General features: G+C 34.3%; 1 protein-coding gene across 1 annotated transcript in view; it reads right to left on the bottom strand.

Annotated features, from left to right (window-relative positions):
- The window catches only part of LOC111049177 (Down syndrome cell adhesion molecule-like protein Dscam2), a 390,077-nt gene that overhangs the window by 54,108 nt on the left and 311,853 nt on the right, over window positions 1-24,116 (bottom strand). Inside the window, 6 exon segments of the mRNA XM_039422097.1 lie at window positions 7,076-7,348; window positions 8,450-8,628; window positions 9,560-9,680; window positions 12,586-12,735; window positions 19,457-19,618; window positions 22,371-22,550. Coding sequence (XP_039278031.1) covers window positions 7,076-7,348; window positions 8,450-8,628; window positions 9,560-9,680; window positions 12,586-12,735; window positions 19,457-19,618; window positions 22,371-22,550 — 1,065 coding nt within the window.

Here is a 24,116-nt window from a genome sequence, read left to right as displayed (position 1 = left end):
ATGGCATGTTGATGAGTATGGTAATGATAGCCGGATACAAATTATCTTTTGAAGTGCCTAATTTGATTTCATATTATTCTCTCTATTATTTTGTGAACATAAGTTTCACGGTCAATTTCTAGTAAGGAATTACTTCATTATTAAAAAATAGCTTATCGACTCATAATAATTTCTTGGAAAAAGAAACTTTTCCATCTTTTTCATATCACATGATGTAAGGGATAACACAGTATCACAGCTAGAGTAGGCTAAGTATATATACATCTCTATATGTTTTTTTCCATGATAGTATTTCCCAAGATCCTACCCAACAGATCGAAGGGAATGATGTGAATTGAACAAATCCAAAATTAGATTTCTATTTATTGTAACAGTTGCATTTTTATGGCAAAAATATACTCCTTATCAAACTCCCCCCTGAAAGAAACCCTTAATAGAATCGCCACTTTTTTAGATACATGAATATTACTATTATTTATTTCTATTTACTATTACTATTTACTATTTTCTATTTATTATACATTATATTACTATTATAAACTATTTCACAGGAAATAGAAATGAAATCTCTATACTTATAAAAGGCTAAGCACCGACAGACTGAAATCACACCACAGCCCAAACTACTGAGCCTAAAAACTTGAAATTTTGCACGATTGTTTATGGTAGCCTGAAAACATCCACTAAGAAAGGATTTTCAGAAATTTGCCCCCTGAGGGAGCTGGGGCCCCCCCAAAATTTTGTACATTTTAACCGCTCATCGCACAGCAAAGTGAGTCAACATAACCTCAAAGTGAACGAAACTAAAACGCAGTTCTTGCAGTTCAAACATAGAAATAATTATAGAGATCTTGAAGAGATAAACGTTCAAATAAATGGAGTGAATGTTGAACAACCTCTGTCTGTGAAATTTCTAGGTGTCTTGCTGGACCAGAACTTGTCTTGGGATAACTATATTGATCATTTGTGCTGTAAAATATCATCTGGAGTGTTTGCACTCAGGCAGATTTCAAGATTAAGTACTGGGAACACTATCTTAACATTTTTTTCATTTGTATTTGTACAATTTGTATTGTAAAGGAGACATATTTGGGGAAACCCGTTGTCTCCATTGTGAATAAATAAATAGATGGAATAAAATATAATTCAAACAAGACACGAGTAAATGTATTAGTCTTATATATTATATTAATGAGATCACTTCACTTGTAAGGGCTACTTTATTAAAATTAATACCAATTATTTCGTAGTTTTCAAGTAGAAAAAGTGACTGTTGCATGAACCAGTGAGGGCTAGAGTGAATTATTTCCTAAATTGAATCATCATTTGTGAGAAGTGTAGTTCCATTCGAACAGACTTTCGAAAATGTGATAGCAATAGGATTGACTACTGTTTCAAGTTTATCCTATTATATTAAGCGAACAATTTCTGTATATCTGTTTATATTTTTATAACTGGTTATTTTTATATCTGGTTATTTATGTTCAACGAATCTCGAAAACGGCTTCAACGATTTTCACGAAATTTGGAACATAGTAGGTTTATGATATAAAAATTCGATTGCACTAGGTATCATCCCTGGGAAAAATCGCTGAAGGACATGAAAAGGATAACAATTATTCATCCTTGGAGAAACAGATGATAATTTCGTCGTCTGTCGAAACAGAAGATGCGTGTGTGTGAGAGAGACAGAATTATTTCCAGCCGTGTAATCAGCGAGATATTTTAATCGAATTTATCAAGATAATCTGATTTGTTGACATGACATGATAATCATTCTAAACAAGAGTATATCATAATTTTCAAAGTTATTCATGATTTGACAATTTTAAGTGATTAGTAAGTGTTATTTTGTTATTCAATTTGGTTTGTAAATAATCTAAATTAGAACTTTTTTGTTTTGAAATGTTTGGACTGAAAATTGAACCTGAATTCAAGTGTATGGAACATAACCTACGTTGTGGACTATTTATAATGTATAAATCAAATTCGGGGAATAAACAGTTTTGGGCTTTGCCTGTTAGTCCTGCCCCAATCATTTTAAAGAATTTTGTTCTGTTTGTCAATCTCTATACATATAAAAGGCTAAGCACCTACAGACTGAAATCACACCACAGCCCAAACTACTGAGCCTAAAAACTTGAAATTTTGCACGATTGTTTATGGTAGCCTGAAAACATCCACTAAGAAAGGATTTTCAGAAATTTGCCCCCCTGAGGGAGCTGGGGCCCCCCCAAAATTTTGTACTTTTTAACCGCTCATCGCACAGCAAAGTCATGAGGAACTTTTTTGTTCAGCTACGAAAAAAAATTAGATCTATGCAGAAAAATTCCGATCAGGAGCACAGGGGGGTTCAGGAGAGGGCCTTTTTCGAAAATTTTGATGTAAAATCACACTATAGCTCAAACTAATTGTCCTACAGACTTAAAAATTTGCACAAATATTCTTCAAACATGCTAGACGCGCACTAAGAACGGATTTTGAGATATTTTGTCTCTAAGGGTTTCAAAGGATGAAAAAGGATCCTATTAAGTAAGGTTATGAACATGGTAAGGTGAGTGCCATATTATGGAAATGAGATAATTTATTTATTGACATGTGATATTCTAACATATGTTGTAATCATTGGAAATAACAAAATAATATGATTGAAATTCAAAAAAGAACATCTGTTCTATTATTGCTTTCTACCTGATTCCACTCAACCTCAATAATATTGTTCTGATAATTGATAAATATGTTTTTATAATATTATTATTATTATTATTAATATAATAATAGTATTGTTTTGATAATCGATTATTATTATTAATATAATAATAGCATTGTTTTGGTAATCAATAATTTTTTTCACAAACTCTGTATATGGCGAATGTGAAACAGCTGCATCAAAGAAATTATCTCAAAAACATATGTTTAGGAAAACCATAGTTCTGAACTTCGTTCTCCTGATGCAATGTATAGGCCTACACGTGGCATGGATTATTAATTTTTCAGCTAGAACAGTTTTTTGAGACTGCTAAATAAACGTCTACAGTTTTATCAATGCTGTATCGGCAATATGAAAACGCATGCAGTTGATATGTCTCTGAATAAAGGTGTTGATATTCACATGAATTAATTATTCTCTACCATTTTCATTTAATTACAATTTCAAAATTATTCGAGCCATGATAGAATGATTGACTCACTGTACAGTCAGTCGAAAATGTTAATATTGAAATGAGGGGTATTTTGGCTAGCTGAACGAAAAATAAGATCCTATGCACCTTTTCGATATTTCCTCGAATGAAAAATGAGTTTTGTGGGGTTGTCGAAACTCCCTCTGAAAGGGAAACTATTCAACTTATCCTATCTTTTAGTAAAATAACAATGGTTATCGAAAATCATAAAATACCTTTTTGTTCAGCTACCTAAAAAACTTGGATCTGGGCAGAAAAATTCCGACTGGGTTAATAGGGTGTCGAGGGGGGGAATCTTTCAAAATTTTTCATTTAAAATCACATTATAGTCCATCTGCTTGGCCTAGAAACTTGAAATTTTTCACGAATATCCTTCATACCTACTAAACGCACACTAAGAATGTATTTCAAGATATTTTGCCTCTAAAAGGTGCGTACAGATATACGCGCCGCGAACACTTCACTTTTAATCAGCTGACTATATCTGTTTTTTTACAGAAACGGTAAAATACAGATATAAAAAGCTTGGCATCAGCTGATTAAGAGTGAATTGCTCATGTTCGCGGCGCGTATATCTGTACGCACCTTAAGAATTACAAAGAATCAAAGAAAGGATTGATCCCATTGATCGCAACCGGCTGCTGCGATATATTCAGACTTTGTGCGCTCTCGGCTACTGTCGGGGGTTTTCGGTAGCTACGACACAGAATAGATACAGAATGGAAACTTGTAATCAATCGCCTATTTAACCAATGCTTTTTACATGACCCCAATACTAAACACGTCACGTGACCAAGATAATAGGAATGAACTCAAGAAAATTTAAATCTGCCATTAAAAACTTGATCACAACAACTGGAAGGCATAATATGAAAAACATAAATTTCGAACAATATGTAAGCTCACTTTCTCAAGTAAGCTCATTTGCACCCCCACTCTAAACTTAATGTATTACTATTACACCTGCTGTAGTACATGGGTTTCCCATAGTTGAGTAGGTTAATTTCCGAAAAAATGCAATTTATTTATATTTGTAATAAATTTCATAAATTGTATTTCTAAATATTGTGTACATTTTATTGATTAGATTGCTCATTTGTATATTAATGAGAATAAAATGTATTATTATTCATTGTATATTTTTCCCTCTAATCAGATTTCCAATTGCAGTCTCATTTACTCAATTATCATATGAAAAGCCTGTTTGACACTTATAGTGAAGATATGTCAATTTTTTTTACAACATACAGTTTTTATTCATAAGAAGCCAATACCAATATCAGCCCAATAAAAAATCCTTTTCTGTCATGTTCCCCGTAGCGAAGCACGGGTACCTGCTAGTATTTTATAAATAACGAGCGAAGCTCGGTGCCCCGATATTTGTTATTGAACTGAGAAATAATCTTATTTCCATTATTAACATCAATTACAATTATTAGAATTGGAAGTCTCTCGAACATACTCTCGGAAATTATTAATTAATTTTATTCGATGATACAAAAAACACAATAATTCATTAAAATGATTGGGGAAGGACCAACAGGCACAGCCCAAAACTATTCCTTCTCCGAATTTCAATTCGTTCACTAAACCAAAAAGTAGGTTATGTTTCATTCACTTTCGAATTTGAGTCCAATTTTCAGTTCAAACACTTTAAAACAAGAAATTTTGGATTTGGCTTGTTAAAAAACTAAATTATATTGTAATTGGAATCAAATAGTTACTTTAATAATTGTTATAGAGCTGACAATCATTATTCTGTTCATTATCCCGAGTTAAATTTTGATTAATATTATTGGAGTTGGTAAGCCTTTCAAACTTATTGCTAATATTTCCAATACAGATTGGATAAAAGTAGCCACTGTTAGTTTATTTGTTATTGAGCTACGACTTCACTTATTTTGCTGCCCTTTGTCTTGCATTGAACATAATTCACAATGATTCTAATGCAATGTATAAAATGCATATTTTGAGAGGTAACTAACCTCGATTCTCTCCAAACTGGTGTCGGAAGGACTGCGCTCCAAGGAGGTGCAAGTCATCAGCTTGAATCTGGAGCGGACCGCCTCCATTTCCTTCTTATGAGCATGCGTGAGTTGTTCGGTCACCTCCTTTATGATCTGTTCCCGGTTCAGTTGAGCAATTTGAAGCGTTTCTTCCAGTTCCTCTCTTTGTCTTCTCTCTCGCTCCTCACTCTCCAGAGCTCTCTTCAGCCGACTCTCCAGGTCCATGGCCACGTTGTGCAGTTTGGACATTTCCTCCTCGTTCTTTCTGCAGCTCTGTAAAAACAAAATCATATTTCATTTCAGTGGTTTCAAAAAAGTCCTGAACAGTATTAAAAGACAAGAATAGGATATAAGAATACAGGATTCTTATATCTTTGTCTGCTGTACAACTTCACAATAGCAGGTCTTTGATTTAATAGGATACACTTTCAAATTACGAAACAATAAAAAGCCGAAGTCACTCCAGATAGTTAACCAATCAAACGTAAAAAGTCGCTGCAATTCAAATATTCGTCCGTCCAAAAATCTCTATCTTTCAACCATCAGGATTTTTTGAGAGCCCTTACCCATTAAAAGTCTGAAAGATGAAGTAAACTTATTAATTTACTGTGCATAATTGCAAAAAGTTTATTGTTAGAATGATTGAGTCTATTGAAGTACATTTACTGAATGATTTTCTCAAGTAGTTAAAACAACTATTATTAAAATGTCATGTATAATAACGTTCACGTTTTCAAGTCAATCGATTCCATAGGAGAGCATTGTTTTCATGTTTCATTTTCCACCGCCTTCTATAGAAAATATTTGTTATTTGAGTCATATCCGATATAATATTATTAATTGATTCTTGTTAGTAATATTATCAATTCTATCTCAAATATTTTTCATTCATCAAGAAAATATATCATCAATATTATATTACAACGTTTCATAATTTGGAAATATTAAGTTTTCATAATTTCATATTAAGATTATATAATAAATTACCTGAGACAATTCGAAAAATCGAATTTCTAAAGCTCTTCAAGAAATCTGTGAAAAGAATCTTAGTTGATACAGCGAACTACTCGGTGGCAGAATTCAATTAACCATAAACTCTGCACTTAATGACACAAATTAAATGCTCACATTTGCTCTATTTTTAGGACTAATGCTCACATTTGCTCTATTTTTAGGACTAATGCTCACATTTGCTCTATTTTTGGGACTAAGAGTAATGATAGACCTAATATAGGATACACTTTGTTATATAATTTTTTATATACTGTTACTGTTCATTTTACCTGTTAGAAATCTTACTTAGTTCTAAGGATGCAATATTTGACAAATCACCTATCAAATGAGAGTATTCCCAATATTATGATGTAATGTGATGAAATAATAAATAAAATAAATAAATAAATAGTAAATAAATAAAAGCAACAAACATAATAATTATAATCAATTTATTATATAAACATAATTAATAGACATAATGTATTATTATGCTACCCAGCAATTCCCTGGTCAGAATATTTTCTTCAGTTTTGTCACCCGATCAGCTGGACTGAACGTTTCACATTTGTGAGGTTAGGTTGTAGCGAAGTCAACAATACGACAAGCGCGCGATCATCCCTCGAACATATCTCGAACCTCTAGCGTTCCCTTGAGTAACATCTGGCGTAACGTTCATGATCGGAGCGAGTGCGCAGCGTGTTCGAGGCGCGTATATCTGTACGCACCTTAAGGATAAAACTTGATCTGATTTGTGTGTGAAAGAAATGATAGACGAGCATACACATTATTTTATATGATATGAGTTTGAGATTCATTTTTCATGACAACGACAGCACAGAAATTAACATGAGTTGTATGTGAACGAAATGATAGACTCGCATACATTTATACCTCCAAGCTGGAGCTCGGCGGACGCCTGCGCCATGTCCCAGTCGTTGGAGACGACACACTGGTACATGCCGTGGTCGTCCTTGGAGAGCGGCATGATGGTGAGTCGCTCAGGGCTGTTGAGGATGTGGAAGCGGGAGTCGCTAGCGACTGGGCGACCGTTGCGGTACCACGCGACGCGGCTGACGGGCGATCCGCCGGGGATGCACTGGAAGGACGCCTTCTTGCCAACGTCCACTACTTGGTTCTGGGGCTGGATGTGGGCGCTCAGAGGCGCTGCAACCGAAACAATCACTTCATCAAGATCTCAGTAGTGCCAAGACCTACAAGATATACAAACCTTAGACCATAACATTGACATCCATTTAAAAAAAAATTAATTAATTTCGCACAATATATTGTTACAAAACATTGTACCGGCTAAAAATACAAAAATAAAAAATACTAATGAAAATCCACTTTGAAAAACAATTTATTTTAACATCATTTGTTTTGCTTTAGAGGACAAAAACATAAAGCGAAATAAAGATGGGCACACCTAGGGAAATGGCGGATTCTGTGAATATATCTACAAGGCATTGTGACTGCACAATACCGCTTGTAAAGCGAGAAAGGATGATTTTTTAACGTTCGTTATTTTATTATGTTTAGGCTGATTGTTCCAAAATACGCAACATTATAAAAATTAAAATTTTCATATCATACAATAATGGAAAATGAAATTGGATCTTAAAAAATGGTAAGTCTCAACTCACACTTACGCGACTCAAGTCGAGAAGAGATTCTAGTGGAGAGCATGTGTTTTCAAATGGTGACAGTCGCGGAGATTAGAATCGACTGGTCTGAGTGTCACCATTTGGAAACACATGCTCTCGAGTCTCTTCTCGACCTGAGTCGCGTAAGTGTGAGTTGAGCCTAAGTATTCCAGGTTGTAAATCAAACCGCAGAGTATTACTAACTTAATATAGCACTTTAAAATTTCCAAACAACGCCGTTCTTAAGAAAAAGTTACTCGATTGGAAAATTTATATTAGAGTGTGATTTTGTGTATGTTCAACAATATTTTAAATGAATAAATAAAAAAGTTACATGTGTGAACATTGTACACCCGGTAAATGTCACCAGTGGAAAGTTTCCTGAAGCGTGGTGCACAGTGCTTACAGGAATTAGGAATTCCTGTGCCAAACAGTGCTTAGGAATTGAGCAATGATGAGAGAAGGCATCTCATCAAGATAATTGTGAGATCCAGGAGACATAGAAAACTCTCAAAAATAAGACAAAATAGAAAAATTAGAAACTGACACGCAAAAAATGTTCACAAGAAAATTAATCGTAATAATAATTATTTAGATCTGATTCATCACAATATTATCTTACCGGTTACTGTGAGAGTCACTTGCACAGTTTCTTCACCTGCAGAGTTGTTGACCCAGCATAAATACTTTCCTCTATCATCGAGGTGAACTTTTGATATCCTAAGTAGGCCTTCGGAAACAAGGGATATCCTGTCTCCCACGCTCACCGGAGAAAGCTGATCCTTCTCCTCTCTAAACCACCTATAAACCAAATGCAAAAGTAATATTATATCCACCGGAATAATAGGTAATATTTAGTTTAAATCCATCGAATAAGAAATGTTCATAATACGGTAGTGAATGAATTATTTGGCGGTGAATAATTTGAAGGAGCAAACCTTAATAGTAGCATTATATTTCGATAATATTTATCACTGCAGAATTCTAATAGTCTACTATACTCATTGAACGTTACCTCTTAGTTACAAATTCAAGACCAGTTTAGAGGAAAATCTAACATTGGAGTAGCCTATTTAGCACATCAAACTTTCAAATTGAATGACATGATCTTGAAGTAATATATCCACTTCCAATTTTAGAATGTTGAATGAGGTCAGTTCTTTATATTAGATGCACCTGCCGTAATCCACTGTAACTTTCAAATCTCAAATAAGGTAAGAATAGAATAGAATTTATAAGACTAAGGAAGAGGTGGTTGAGGGATGTGGAGGAGAACTTGCACATCATGGGAGTGCGGACGTGGAAGAGAAAGGCAGAAGACAGAGAAGCATGGAGTCAAATCGTGAGGGAGGCCAAGGTCCACACCGGACTGTAGAGGGAAAGTAAAGTAAGTAAGTAAGTGAGAATAGAATTTATTGTATCACAAAACACTACGTAATCAAGCATGGCTCAGTAGTATGTTACATGTCAAAACAAGTTATAATATCATAGTCTCTATCATAGAAACCTGTCATATGATAAACCTATCATAGAAACCGGAAACACTCCTCCATTGTATAGGTTGCAACTGGAGTCAATAACGCCATCAGTCTCCACCTTAGTCGTCTTTTGTTTTTGATCGCAGCTTTCATGAACTCTCAAATTTATGTACTCGAATAGTTGTAGACCTACTTCACGTGATTTGATATGACTTTGAAATATTCAAGAATATATGCTTATAGAATTTATTTACCTGTAGGTAGGAACGGGATATCCTTGAGCGACACAAGGTAGCGTGACGTCATCACCAACTCTCACTTGTTTGCGGCTATGCTTCTCTACAGTTATTCGAGGCTGCACATTTCCTTTCGGCTCTGTTAGAAAAGAAAATGCATTTTATTTTCTCTTCTTTTTAAGATCTATACGATTCTATGATTCCTTATCCGATTGGAACTGCCACATATCATAAGTTGTTGAACACGGTTTGCTTAGCAAGGCAAATCTCAATTTAGTTTCACCCGAGTTATATTTTCTGATATAAGTTGAAAATGCACCATGCATAGAAACAGGGAATTTCCCAAGGTCGGGTAGGCCCTTGCCTATGGGCTCAAGCTCCCAGGGAAAGCTCACGCAAAGCGCAAGCTCACTGTGAAGAGAAATATAACTGAAATATCTAAAAAAAAAATAAACAGTCATAACATAGAATATTTTACCAATTCAATTGATTGAGAAATCAAGCTAATACGGATTTTGAAGCACATTGGAACAAATTGTTGCTTGCAAAATATTGGGATATTTGTCAATCAATTTTAAAAGAGATAATTGATGCAACGTGATGGGAACGCGCCAACTAAGCTCCCCGACAGTAAAGCTTCTTTTAAAACAACTTTCGAGGGGATTTACTGACGGCGTCAACTGAGCTCCTGAGAGAGGAGCTTTACTAACGGGGAGCTTGGTTGTCGTCAGCGTCCGAGGAGCTTAGTTGTCGTCTACGGTCCCGACAACTAGTCCCCTCTGAAATAGTAGGGGATTTACTGTCGGGGAGACTAGTTGACGCTAGCGTGCAAGGAGCTTGGTTGTCGTCACCGAACTCGACTTTATTAAGGTCGAAGTTAGGACTCGCTGCCACACAACCCTTTACAGTTCATATTAGTAAAAAATACCATATTAAAAAATCAAGATTAACTTTGATCAATCATAATTAATCAAAAGAGAACAGTGACAAATCAATGTAACAATTTACATTACATGGAAAAACAAAAATATAAGTGTATAAAGTTTCAATCTAAAATTTTGAATGCCATAAGTTGAAGACTAAACAGTAGATCAGAGTTTTGCTTGATGATATATGTTATATTCTATACATACATGCAGGAATCACCTGAGACGTACAAACTCATTCTGAAAATGCTTGCCAATTCAATAAGGAACATTTCCAAGTCAGTTGAATTTGGAAAGAGAGATAGTTTATTTTTTTTTCATTTTATGCTTGCAGTGATAGGAGTGACAAAATGAACAAGCTTTTCTTCTAATAATCGAATTCATAGAGTGTGTGAAACAGTGTCTGTGATTTTACTACTTCCCCGCCCGCTTCAAGCTGGTTTCAATGTTCAATAGGGTGTTAACTGTCGGGGAGCTTAGTTGTTGGGTACGATCACGACAACCAGACCCCTCTTAGGCCTATCCAGCAGGGGATTTACTGTCGGGGAGACTAGTTGTTGTGAGCGTGTGAGGAGCTTAGTAGTCGCCGACAACTAAGCTCCTTCGTTCTAGTAGGGGATTTACTGTCGGTGAGAATAGTTGACGGCAATGGTATATTTTGCCAGGGGATTTACTGACGCCTAAGATCAAAATAGCGAGGAGACTAGTTGTCGGGGAGACAGGTTGGCGGCGACCCGACGTCATTGCTCCAGATTCGAAATCAAACCTGATCGAGGTTTCAAAGTATTAATCCCAATATGAAACTATTATTAGAAACTATTATTACTCACAATATGAAACAGTATTTGCTACTGCAAATAACAAGTAGTACTGTATAGTAATGAATGAACTAGAACAAAGCAATTACTATTTTTGTAGAGCATACAAAATTCATTGTATCAGCTTCCATTTACCGGACAAATACAATACTACGTTCAAATTTTCAACAACTCTTCCACAAATAGCAAGCGACTAGCTTCGTTCTAGCACACGCCCTTGGTTGATAACAAATTACCAACGCTGTAAAGTTGTGAAGAATATAAAATATAAATACAAAATATTAGTAATAACTCTTTAGCGAATGTGTTCTAAAGTGAGTGACTCTCTTCAATATTACAATCATTTAGCTCACATTCAGGACAGGAACAAGGATTTCTATTTCCACCGTTACTTGGACATGAACCGGCATAGCCATGCCTCAATCTTTCACCATGATGGTAACCCTTCTCAAGAATCCTGTATGGAACCGGTTTGCTCTTTTGATAATCATGATATTTTGTGTACCAATGTGTTGGTTCAGAAATAGGTTCAACCACACCTTCACTGACCATACTTCTTTCTCCTTTTCATGTAATTCAATGTCACTCTCCTTTGATACATAACAGTATTGAATGTGATCAGGCCTAGTTTCAACAAAACTAGTGGATAGCATAACCTATAATTTTTATTCATTCATAACTCTACCTTCTTTGTATTATCATTCATCACATCATCGTCACCTAGGCTTAAAATACTTCTAGAAAGTCGCCTTTGTAAAATAAATAAATAAATAAACGTCATGTACGCCATTTTGTGGAAGTGATTCTCACCGATCACAAGTGGCAAGATGTATATATTTGCGCAAATAGGTTTTCAAATTCAAATTAGTTTATTCATAGAATATGACATATTTACAAAATATAAAAGTGTTATGAATTACATGAATATTCTCCCTGCCTGGATGATTTGCCCGTGTGCAGGGAGGAGTCGCAAATAATCAGACAGAAAGCAAAACACTAGAAATAATAAAATACATCACAAACTATAAATAATAATGAAATTTGAAAGAATAATAACAAAGTTTATAATAATGATAAATATTTAAACTAAAGATAAAAAATAAAGGTTTCAGCTCGAAAGGGCTGAGTTGGAAGTAATAGCTTTATTAGCGTGGTATTGTGTCTAATAAACTCCGTGTTTCTTCAATTATTTTTTATTCTCTCCTGTATTACAAAGCATGTTCCTGATTCAACATGTCCCTGTTACCTCTCAACTATAAGAACGAATGCATTTGTTGTGATTCTATTTAACTGTGTTTACCTGTGATTATTATACGTCCTGGATAAGAGCTCGGATGAACATCGCCGCTTAATTTATGTACAGTGCGGCAAGCATAGCTTTTATATCCATCACTTGGGCCCGCATTATAAATATACAGATCACCATTACCAAGCACCGTATATTTTCCACCTGCAAAAAGGAAATCAACTTCAAATTATTGAATAATGAACTTGTAATGATTCTGGAGGAATATAAGAAAAAACTATCATGGAAATTGATGAAAAATACAGAATGGTGTAGCGAAACTGTACCTAAATCTTGGAATAATATCATTTCTACGGGAAATATAATAAAACTAGTGAATTACCGATGAAATGACGTGTATTTATCATGACATTCATGTTCCTAGACTCAACATGTCCAGAAGAAAATCTTTACTTTTCTAAGTTTACACATTCGGCGTTCACAGTCTCTATTAGAAGTGCAAGAAAACGGAAAATATTTAAATAATGTGATTTTCATGAATTAATTCATACAAATAGTAGATTTATAATGGAATGGCATGTATTCTCATGATTCATATTATTCTATGTATTCTCATTATTATATGAGAATAATTATTTCTCATTATTTATATGTATTTTCATTATTCTCTATTCTCATGATTCTTTATTGGTAGTGCTAGGAAACGGGAAATATTTAAACAATATAATTTTCACGAATTAATTCATGAAACTAGTAGATTTATAATAATGAAATGGCATGTATTATTCATGTCATTCATGATTCATGAGATTCCTGAACGATTGCTGTAACATTTCAGCTGGGATATTGTTAATTTCATTTTGAATTGTCTGTTATGATTCAACCACAGTTATTGGTCAAGTTGAGAAAACGTTTGATTTGAGATAGCTCCACAAACAGAAAATCGCAGGTGGACAGATCATGGGACCAGGAAACGCAGATGCTGCAGCGATCAATGAGGAACCGTCAACACAGATTTCAAGAGTGTATTCGTTCAGGAGGAAGTCATCTTGAAGAAGTAATTGTCAAAAAGTGATAGATGTTATTAATAATTCTCAAATGGCAAGTCTTGAACTTTACATTAGTTCTAATAAAATCATTTTTGCCCTTCCCACTAATGTGTAATGGCGTTTTTAAAAGTTCCCGTTATTCTGTGTCACTCTCTATCTAAAATAGTCAAATGTTTCTCTTCACATTGTAAGATGACATCGGAAATGTTTACTCTAATTTGCGTTTACAGCCTGTTACGGAATCTCTGGAATGACAGTGTAGTTAATCTTGGGGTATGAGATTGATTTAATCTTGAATGTTCTTTTAGTTTACTCCTCCTTTAGATTACCTCCTGTTCCTCACATTGACATACACGGAGAAACCGTAACGCACCTATCGTTCTAGGTTTAAATTACAGTTCTCAAGTTTATATCAAGGTGCGTACAGATTTCCGCGCCGCGAACATGAGCAATTCACTTTCAATCAGCTGATGCCAAGCTGTTTATATATATATATCTTACCGTTTCTGTAAAAATACAGATATAGTTAGCTGATTTTTTTTATATATTTTTTTTAAACATCTTTATTGCCCATAAAAAAAAATACAAAATAAAAAACTTACAAAAGGAATATTCTAGATTATAATATTATGCTATTTTACAAATAAATTAAAATTACATGGCACCACCCAGCAAGGGCAAAACCCTGACCGCTGAATGAGAGTATCAGCTGTTTAGACAATATAAAAATTTATTTACTAATAATCAAAGCTACAAAAAATCGAAGTTAACAATAAATCACTAGTAATTATAATATTTGACTGATGTCGAAGAAAAATGTTTGTATCACCCACTTATTTATCTGTTCCATCCTCTGTCTGAATACTTGAGTGCTGTTCATTTAAATGGATTTAAATCCTACATAAATATACCAACAAGAATTCAAAATAATACTAAGACATGTATTGATCATATATTTCTCAAAGATAAGAATATAAATCCTGAAAACATATTAGCAACTGTAATCGAATCAAATATTACTGATCATTTTTGCACAACCATCCATTTAAATCAGAATAACATAAAAACTAAGAGTATTTCATCGACTAATGATATAGTCAAAATTGATTATGAAAAATTATGTCGTAGCTTAGAAGAAGAAAGATGGGATAAGATATTTAATAGCAATACTGAAGACATTGATGAGTTAGTGGATGCTTTTATAAATACACTCACGGACCACATTAAACTTAGCTCACGATCTTTTAAGATACCTCATAAAAGAAAACCACTGAAGCCATGGATAAGTCAGGGCATTATTAATTCTATAAGAAAGCGAGACAAGATGCATAGGAAACTGACTAAAGAACCATTTAATATTAGATTGAAGGAGGAATATAAGCGATATAGAAACACTCTGAACATTTTGATCAAAAAAGCAAAAATTGAATACTATAATCAAAAGTTTCTCAATTATAAAGGTAATATTAAGAAAACTTGGGATTGCATAAAAGAAATTACCAAAACCAAAACTAAAGAATTTGAAGCTAGAATTGAAGCTGTCGTACTAAATAAACATTTTGCAACAGTAGGCCGGAAATATGCTAAAAACCTAATTCAAAATAATATAATTGAAATTCCCGAAACAATCTCACCTAGAACCTTACATAGCTTTTTTCTAAGCCCAACCAATGTTACAGAAATAAATAAATACATTCATGAGCTAAACCAAACTCTTCTCCAGGTGCGGATGGCATAAGTAGCATATGTCTAAAGAAAATTTCAAACTATATTGTTTGTCCTCTTGAATTCATAGTTAATAGATGCTTTCTACTAGGATATTTTCCCAGAAAATTTAAAGTAGCCTTAATAAAACCGATTCCTAAATCCAATAAACTTGATGATCCACAAAATTATAGACCTATTAGTCTACTCAGCAACTTGTCTAAAATCATGGAAAAAATTATAAAAGCAAGACTGTTGAATTTTCTTGAAAAAATAAATTTATTGAGGGCAACCAGTATGGATTCCAAAAAGGTAAATCTACCAAGGATGCTGTGTTACATTTAACAAGTATAATCGACAAAAATTTCAATTGTAATAAAAAAACACTTGCTGTATTCTGTGACTTAGCGAAGGCGTTCGATACAATACCACATTCTATCTTATTAAACAAGTTGGAAAATAGTGGAATAAGGGGGATAGCAAAAAAACTATTCGCAAGCTATTTGAAGGATCGAACCCAAATTTTGGAAACTGATATCCAGATTATTAAAGATTATGGTCTGCCACAAGGCACTGTACTATCGCCTCTTATGTTTTTGATTTATGTGAATGATTTATTGAAACTACGCATTCCGAATGGTATTGCTCTATCTTTTGCCGATGACACTGCTTTAATCTTTTCTGGCTCAACTTGGGATGAAACATTCAACTGTGCAAATCGCGGTCTCTCAGTGGTCAAGTCGTGGTTGAAAAGTCATATTCTAACATTAAATACAATAAAAACTAAATATATAAGTTTTTCGCCTAATAGAAGCGGTCAACCTTCAGAACATTTAAAACTAATAATACATAATCATAACTGCGACACTCCCAACTGTACTTGTTCAACTATAGAAAGAGTTAAGTCAATGAAAATTTCAAATATTTAATATTTAGGAATTACGATTGATCAGCATATTAAATGGGACATTCACATCCAAAATCTTTGTTATAAATTAAAATACTTGATTACAATATTTTACAAAATTAATCAATTGAAAGACTTGAACATTCTCAGAACAATTTACAATGCATATGCTCACTCAATCTTCCACTACAATATAGAAGTATGGGGAGCAGCCTTTGACACCCATTTCAATAAACTTTTTACTATTCAAAAGCATATCATCAGGGCTGCGCTAGGAAGACCAAGACGCTATCCTAGCAGACTAATATTTGATGAGATAAACTTACCAACGCTTCGCCAAACGTACATAACAAACTTAATTATATTCATAAATAAAAATACACATCTATTTACTCAACGCAATGTCACTTACAATTTAAGACCAGCAAGTGTAAGTGCTTACAGTATAAATTTCACTGCATTGACAACCAGCAATCATCAATTCAAGTTCCAGAGCGATAAGCTAATAAATAGAATACCAGACGATTTCATTAGGGATAAAATTACAAGTAATAAATTAAATAAAATAAGATCCTGGGTAAAAGAGAATTACTTTTTTAAAATCGAAAACTAAATTACTATAATTATAACTTGTTTTTAACACGCTCAATTTAAACTTCGTTTTTTTTTTGATTACCTGAAAAAAGAATTTTTTTTTTATTATTATTATTATTATAATTTCTATATTAGCCTACCTATTTCTATTATTGGGCTTGTTGATTTTTGATTCAAGAATTGATTTTTGTTTTTATTCATACATATTTTTGGTTTTTGGTTTACTATCTTTTAGTTTGTATTTTAGAATATTATCACGGCAAATGTACAAATAATTTAAAGAATATTTCCGAACTCGTGGCTGGAGCTCAAGGCTTCTTTTTCCAGCCACACCAATGTATATTAGTTGATAAGTGTTATTTTGTGAATTTCTAGTGAATTGGTAAATAAATAAATTTGAATTTGAATTTGAATTTGAATTTGTCTACCCCTATTAGAAAGATATTCTGACAATGCATTTGACATGATATTTATTATTTTTGAGCTACGATACCCCAATTGTCTTCGCACTATTGTCTATTGATTAATCACTATTGATTAAAAGTGAATTGCTCATGTTCGCGGCGCGTAAATCTGTACGCACCTTAAGATGACACTACATTAATGGGATGAACCCACAACAGCATTACACACCTAGCGTAGCGTAGCTAGAAATACGTCTTTGGAGGATGTAGCCGTCCTATCTCCCAATGCTGCGCTGGTGTGAGATAACATTATCAGTCCAATAAATTAATCAGTAGAAATATTCAATGTTAAATCAAACTGATTAACATTAGGGAATACGTCAACTATGTCTTCCGAGGACCTATTTTTAACTATACTACGTTAGGTGTGAAGAGAGAAAAAAATAAGGTGTTCTTTCCTCCGTGCCTTTAGTGAGTTCATAGTAAAGCTAGGGTTTCGTTTGTGCGTGAATACCGTCGTCGACCACGACAGGGTGAGGATCTCACATTGGAGGATTTCAGTTTGCCTAAATAACATAAAAGATTATGTTCTATTATATTTTAATGGGGAAGGATGAGTTTATACTTTTTATACTTTTAAATGGCAGTATATTGATATTATAAGAAATGTTTTAATTCTTGAATAATAAACACAAATGATGAAAAGTAGCTGTTTTGGCACACTTGAAATTTGGACAATATGAATGTCAACAATGCTTGTCGTAATCGACTGCGGAAGTTTACGCACAAACGAAAATGCACCTTAAAGCCTTGTACACACGTCCGTACAGATTCGCGCGAACAATCGTATGTACACATGCCTCGGCATTCACTGTACGTCCTTGTGGACGCGATCCACGTATGCCTCGGCATTCAAAAAGCTATCTGATTTGCAGACAACACGAAGACATGGTAGATGTAAATTTTCCACATCATGATAACAATGGCGTCATTCCATCATTGAAGATAATTATTACAAAATGCAGCTGTATCATTTCTTTCAATGACTTGTATAATAAAATCGAAAATAAAACTTAACAAACGATGTTGGTGGGTTGAACGATTGTAGGTTGAAGTAAGGAAATAAATTGCTACATGACATAAGATATGAGATTGTCAATTCAAACTTTATTAGGATGTCTAAACATTATTTTGTTAATATACTGAATCTAATTCAACTAGTTATCCAAACAAATGATACCATCATGAGGGAAGCAATAACTTTACAAGAACGATTGGCCCTAACTTTGAGATTCTTGGCATTAGGCGATTCATTTGTTGGTTTCCAATATCTATTCTGAATCTCAAAAAAGAAAATTTCTACAATAATTCCAGAAGTTTTGATGACCTAATCAAAGCACTTAACACTGTCCTACAAAATTGACAGTCTTCTTCAACGAAATTAGCCATAAATTGAATCAAATACTGAATTGCTGCCCATTTGAAACTAACTCTGCTCATACACATGACAAAACAAGATTCTCCAAAAGATTAGCTTCAAGATTTACCTTTAAGGAATACTAGTTCAAAGTTTGAATAAATCTCTCTATGGATAGCCTAGATATCTAAAACATATAATATCATATTGAAGATTACAATTTTAATTACCAACTCTGATTGATAACATAAAACAAACACAAGATGATTTGATAGCCACAGTAAGATAATATGTGAGCTATACTTTTTTGTAGGAACCCTGTAGAGAAGCTATTTTCACTTGAATCATGCAGTTCTAAATTTATTAATCATGATACAAATTATATACTTCATACATGTTTCTATTTAAATATTTGACAATCCACATATCCTACAAAATTACAATAATCCTACAATTTACAATTGTATCACAATTTGATTTGTCATTGGAATTAGGTTATGACGCCTTCAATGTTTACGTTTTGCCTCACCCGTATGGCAAAAACGCGTCCACACGTACATTCAATGCTCGCCCGAGGCGCCTTTGAGCAAGACAAAATACCGACAGGGTTCCGGTTCGCCCACATGCCTCAGCGAACAGTGTCCAGACGTGCGAATGCAAGCCCATACACGTATGCTCATCCGAGCCAAACGTACGTGTGTACACCGTTTAAGAGGTGAGACAGGAGATTGAATGGCAACACATGTAGAGGCCAAGGTCTATAGAAAGTATATGGAAAGTTTCTATAGATCTTGGTAGATGGAGATAGAGAGTGAAGTTTTCTCAAGTTGAATATTCAATTCGAACTCACCGGTGTCGGTGTTTGGGTAAATATTTATAATCCCATCCTGCACCCATGATGTAACCATGATATAATCCGTAACATAGCTCGGAACTTGACATCTCAGCACAGCGGTGTTTCCACTTATCACATACTCGTCATAAACTTGGACTTCGTACTTTTGCTTTACAACTGGAAAAAATCATACAAATTCATGTTTGAAAACGAATCAAATGGTTCTTTACTTTGACATAAATAGACTACAATAATTTGAAACAAAACAATTTTTCAAACATGAACAGTACTATTAACAGCTATCGTAATAACTATTACAGTATCGCATAATTTTTTAAATTGTAATATAAATAATAAACATTATACAAAATTGCATACTAATCTAACAAGATGTCAAAAAAAGGAATACTACCTGCTTAATTATTAAAATTGTTTGCAAGTAGGAGTAACTCACATGAAAAAAAAGTTTTTCAATTGCTGCATTCACGCACAGACTCACACACCACTCACGCATTATAATTATATTTCATGTCACTAAAATCAAATTTAACCAATGACAGGGAACAAACTCTCAATATTTTCAGGAGGAGAAGAAAAAAGCCACTAGAAAATTTGTTTTTTAAATGAATGAATACCATCAACACTTTTTATGCAATCAGGCACATTATTGAACAATTTAGGACTAAGAAAGACAAAAGATTTTTGAAAAAAGTGTTGTAAGCTTTAGGAGGCCTTAGAAGATTATTTGTTGCACTTCGTGTGCTATAAGTGATTGCCCTCGTACAATTGCCTTCCACAATCTCCTGAATGGATAAAGAATGAAGATAAAACTTTAAAAACATAAATGTAGCGCAATGGTAAAACATTAAACATTTGGAAAATTGGGAATGAGTGCTCGGTTCTACTCACACCTTTCATGACAGGTAAAATGGATTTTTGGACAGAGAACGTGTAAGATCACACATTATCAATTCTACAGAGAATTACAAAGATCATGCACTTACACCCATAAATCACTCTTTGCCATCTTCTGATTGGCTATTGGCGATTTAGTCGAGTCACTATATATATTGGTGCTTGCATTTTGTACCGAAAACACGAGGTTTTTGGGCCATTCTGTATCTAGCATAAAGAAAATTTGCATGAAAAAATTGGTTCTGGACTTCTCTTAAGTATAAAAAAAAAGATATTAAAAAATCATAACTACAATATAAAATGCGAGCACATCCCCTTTTTCATGTCTATATTGACTGGACTAACTGCTCAACTCAAAAAAGTTGACTTGCTTATTGCAACCTTTCGACATGACTTAGGGCAAGGCAAGAGCGTTTTCTAAGACGTTTTTCAAACTAGTCGGCAGGGCAGGAAGCTCTCCGATTGGCTGATTGGATTGGTTTTCACGAATCAGCTGATGCAAGATCGAGAATCAGCCAATCGGAGAGTTTCCTACTCTGCCCACTCGTCTGAAAAACGCCTGGAGAAAAGCTCTTGTGTCGATTCAACTCGAATGTCGATTCACACAGAGATGCAAGTCTTTTGTAAATAACCGAATCAACAATAAAACTCTAAAGCCGTGTCCACACTGAACAAATGTTCGACAAACATGTTTGTTGAAACAGTTTGGGCAATTTTTATTATGTTTGACAAACAATGTTTGCCCGCGACCAGTGTGGAAGCGTCACCAAACAAAATATTTGTAAGTGGGGAGACAGGTTTTTGAGTTTTTCAGCAAGCACTGAAAATGTTTGGAAAAACAGTAATTTTTGTTTGACAAACAATGATTATCCAAACTTTTTAAAATGTTTGTCCCTTTGCCCCTCAACAAACATGTTTGCCGAAAATTTGTTCAGTGACGACACATCTACATAGCCAAGCTATCCCCGTGCATTGTAGCAGAGAGTAGAGATACTGTTTCATATATATGCCTTTTTGTAAACCCATTTAGTTTGAACACCTATAGTGAGGTCCACGTTATAATGGCAGTGTTTGATTAGCATATTGTATTGGTATCCTTGTTTATCATTCAAGAACACGTTATAATGGCAGTGTTTGATTAGCATATTGTATTGGTATCCTTGTTTATCATTCAAGAAGGTATATTATTCAATTCATAGAATAGGAACTCAGGAAGTTTAAGTGCAAATTTTTAGTGAGAAAATATTAAGAACCCAAGGCATAACCTATAAACTTGAGTGTTGATAGGAAATGACATTGGGTAATACGGCGAGACAGAACATCCAAAAGGATCTCTCTGACGATAAAAGCCATAAGAATAGATAAATAAAAAATAAATAAATAAAATTAAACAAAGCGGATAGCGCTATCTCTTTCTTGCTTTGCTCTGTTGCCAGGTTGTTTTTAACAATGTAGAAATATCATTAATTAACAACATATTTAATCTTGATTATGGAAATTCATTATGAAATCATTGAAAAATATAATTTCTTGCTTGATAAAATATAATTCATTATTTTAAACAAGGATGAACAGTTAATATTACATCAAAAAACCGATATCAGTTACCCTCCATAGAAGGCATTGACAGATGGCACAAGACAGAGGATCGGCAACGTTGTTCTCGTATCTTTCTCCACTGTCATTATAACGTGGACCTCACTATATCTACCTATTTATTTGTCTCTGATTGTAGGCTCTTGGCCATCCTCCAAGGCAAGTAGGCTAGGCATTTATACAGAGTGGGTGAAAAGTCCGATATCGTAACCATTATTTAGAAAAAAATAACAAGTGAAAAAAGCAAAATGACCGCTGTGTGAGTAACTGGAGACATCCGGATAATTTGAATATGATATTATTTAGATATGTTTTTTACCCAGGAACAATGCCCTAGAGTATTCTTATACACCCTGTTGAATAGATACTACACTCTGTTTATCAATTTAGATATACTGGTCGAATATTGGCTACATACCGGCATTGACATGCACGTCCCGGCTGAGTATCTGTCCGACAGGGTTGCGGGCACGACACCGGTAGACGGTCGTATGCACGTCGTGTCGGTACTGGTCGGACATGAACGGCGGAAACACGAGAGATCCGTTCTGGAAGATGAGACGCAGCTCGGCTATCGGCAGAACGGGCGTGCCGTCACCTGAGACATACAAAACATCTATCACGTACGACATTCCTCATGTAAAATACATACTTATCATAATAGTTCAAAAACGAATTGAAATCATAGGCTATAACATAGTCGGAACCGACATTCAATCATATACGACATTTCTCATGTAAAACACATAGGATATAATATAGTCAGAACCGACATTCAAACACGTACTACATTCGTTATGTAAAACACATTTAGTGAGGTCCACGTTATAATGGCAGTGGAGAAAGATAGGAGAAAAACATTGCCGATCCTCTGTCTTGTCAATGCCTTCTACAGACGGTAGATGATACAAGTTTATTGATGTAATATTAACTGTTCATTCTTGTTCAAAATAATCAATATTATATTTTATTAAGCAAGGAATTATATTTTTCAATAATTCATAATTTTAATTCTACATTGTTTAAGGACGATCTGGCAACAGAGCAAAGCGAGAAAGAGATCTGCTTTGTTGAATAATAGACAAGGATAGCAATACCATTGCTAATCAAACACAGTCATTATAACATGAACCTCACTATAGGCTATAATAAAGCAACTGATGTGTAGAAACGACATTCCTGAATTCTGATATAAAACAGAAGCTGCTACACTCAATTCTCTAGTTACCAACCAGAAGTAAATGCACTCTTGAATCAAGCTTTCGGTTGCAAGAGTATCGAGCAAGCAAGAGCAAGACATACAACATCAACCACGTATGAAATTCCTGATGTAAAATATACAGGCTACTAGCCGTCAGGTTCGCTTCACTCGCCATATCCGTCTAGCCAGGGGGCTCCGCCCCCTGGACCCCCGACTAGATCGTCCGAAAATGAGATCAGCGGTCTCGCTTCACTCGCCTGCATTTTTCATTTTAGCATGCTTCATTCCATCAGAAAGTCAAAGTACTGAGAAAACGCAGAAAAACGCTGATTTTGGGCGTATCTATGATGAAATAATAAAGTCACCACATTAAAAAATTTTTAGACCCTAGCTTAACCTCTGTACCAAATTTGAACATTTTCCTTCTATTACTTGATGAAAGAACTGAGAAAACGCAAAAAAAAACGCTAATTTTGGGCGTATCTTTGGCGTTATTTCAAATTCCTTCTAACACAACATTATTACACCCCAGCTGAGCTTCTTTAGTAAATTTGAACATTTTCTGTTCATTTGTTCTCGATAAAGCTGAGAAACTGCAAAAAACGCAGATTTTGGGCGTATCTTTGGTGTTATTTCAAGTTCCTTCTAACACAACATTATTACACCATAGCTGAGATTCTGTACTAAATTTGAACATTTTCTGTTCATTTGTTCTTGATAAAGCAGAGAAAACGCAAAAAAAAAATGCTGGAAAAACGCAGATTTTGGGCGTATCTTTGGAAATTTTTCCAAATCCGTTCTTAGTGCGCCTCTAAAGGGCCAAATGAACATACCTACCAAATTTGAACATTTTTGGTCCGGTAGATTTTTAGTTCTGCGAGTGAGTGAGTGTCATTTCGCTTTTATATAAATAGGTAATAATAGTTACTGTAATGTAGAACACACATTCCTGAATCCTGTTGT

This window comes from Nilaparvata lugens, chromosome 2 (genome assembly GCF_014356525.2).
Source record: "Nilaparvata lugens isolate BPH chromosome 2, ASM1435652v1, whole genome shotgun sequence".
Classification (NCBI taxonomy): Eukaryota; Metazoa; Arthropoda; class Insecta; order Hemiptera; family Delphacidae; genus Nilaparvata; species Nilaparvata lugens.
Note: the sequence above shows the minus strand (reverse complement) of the source record. Positions and strands in the feature narration are given on the sequence as shown.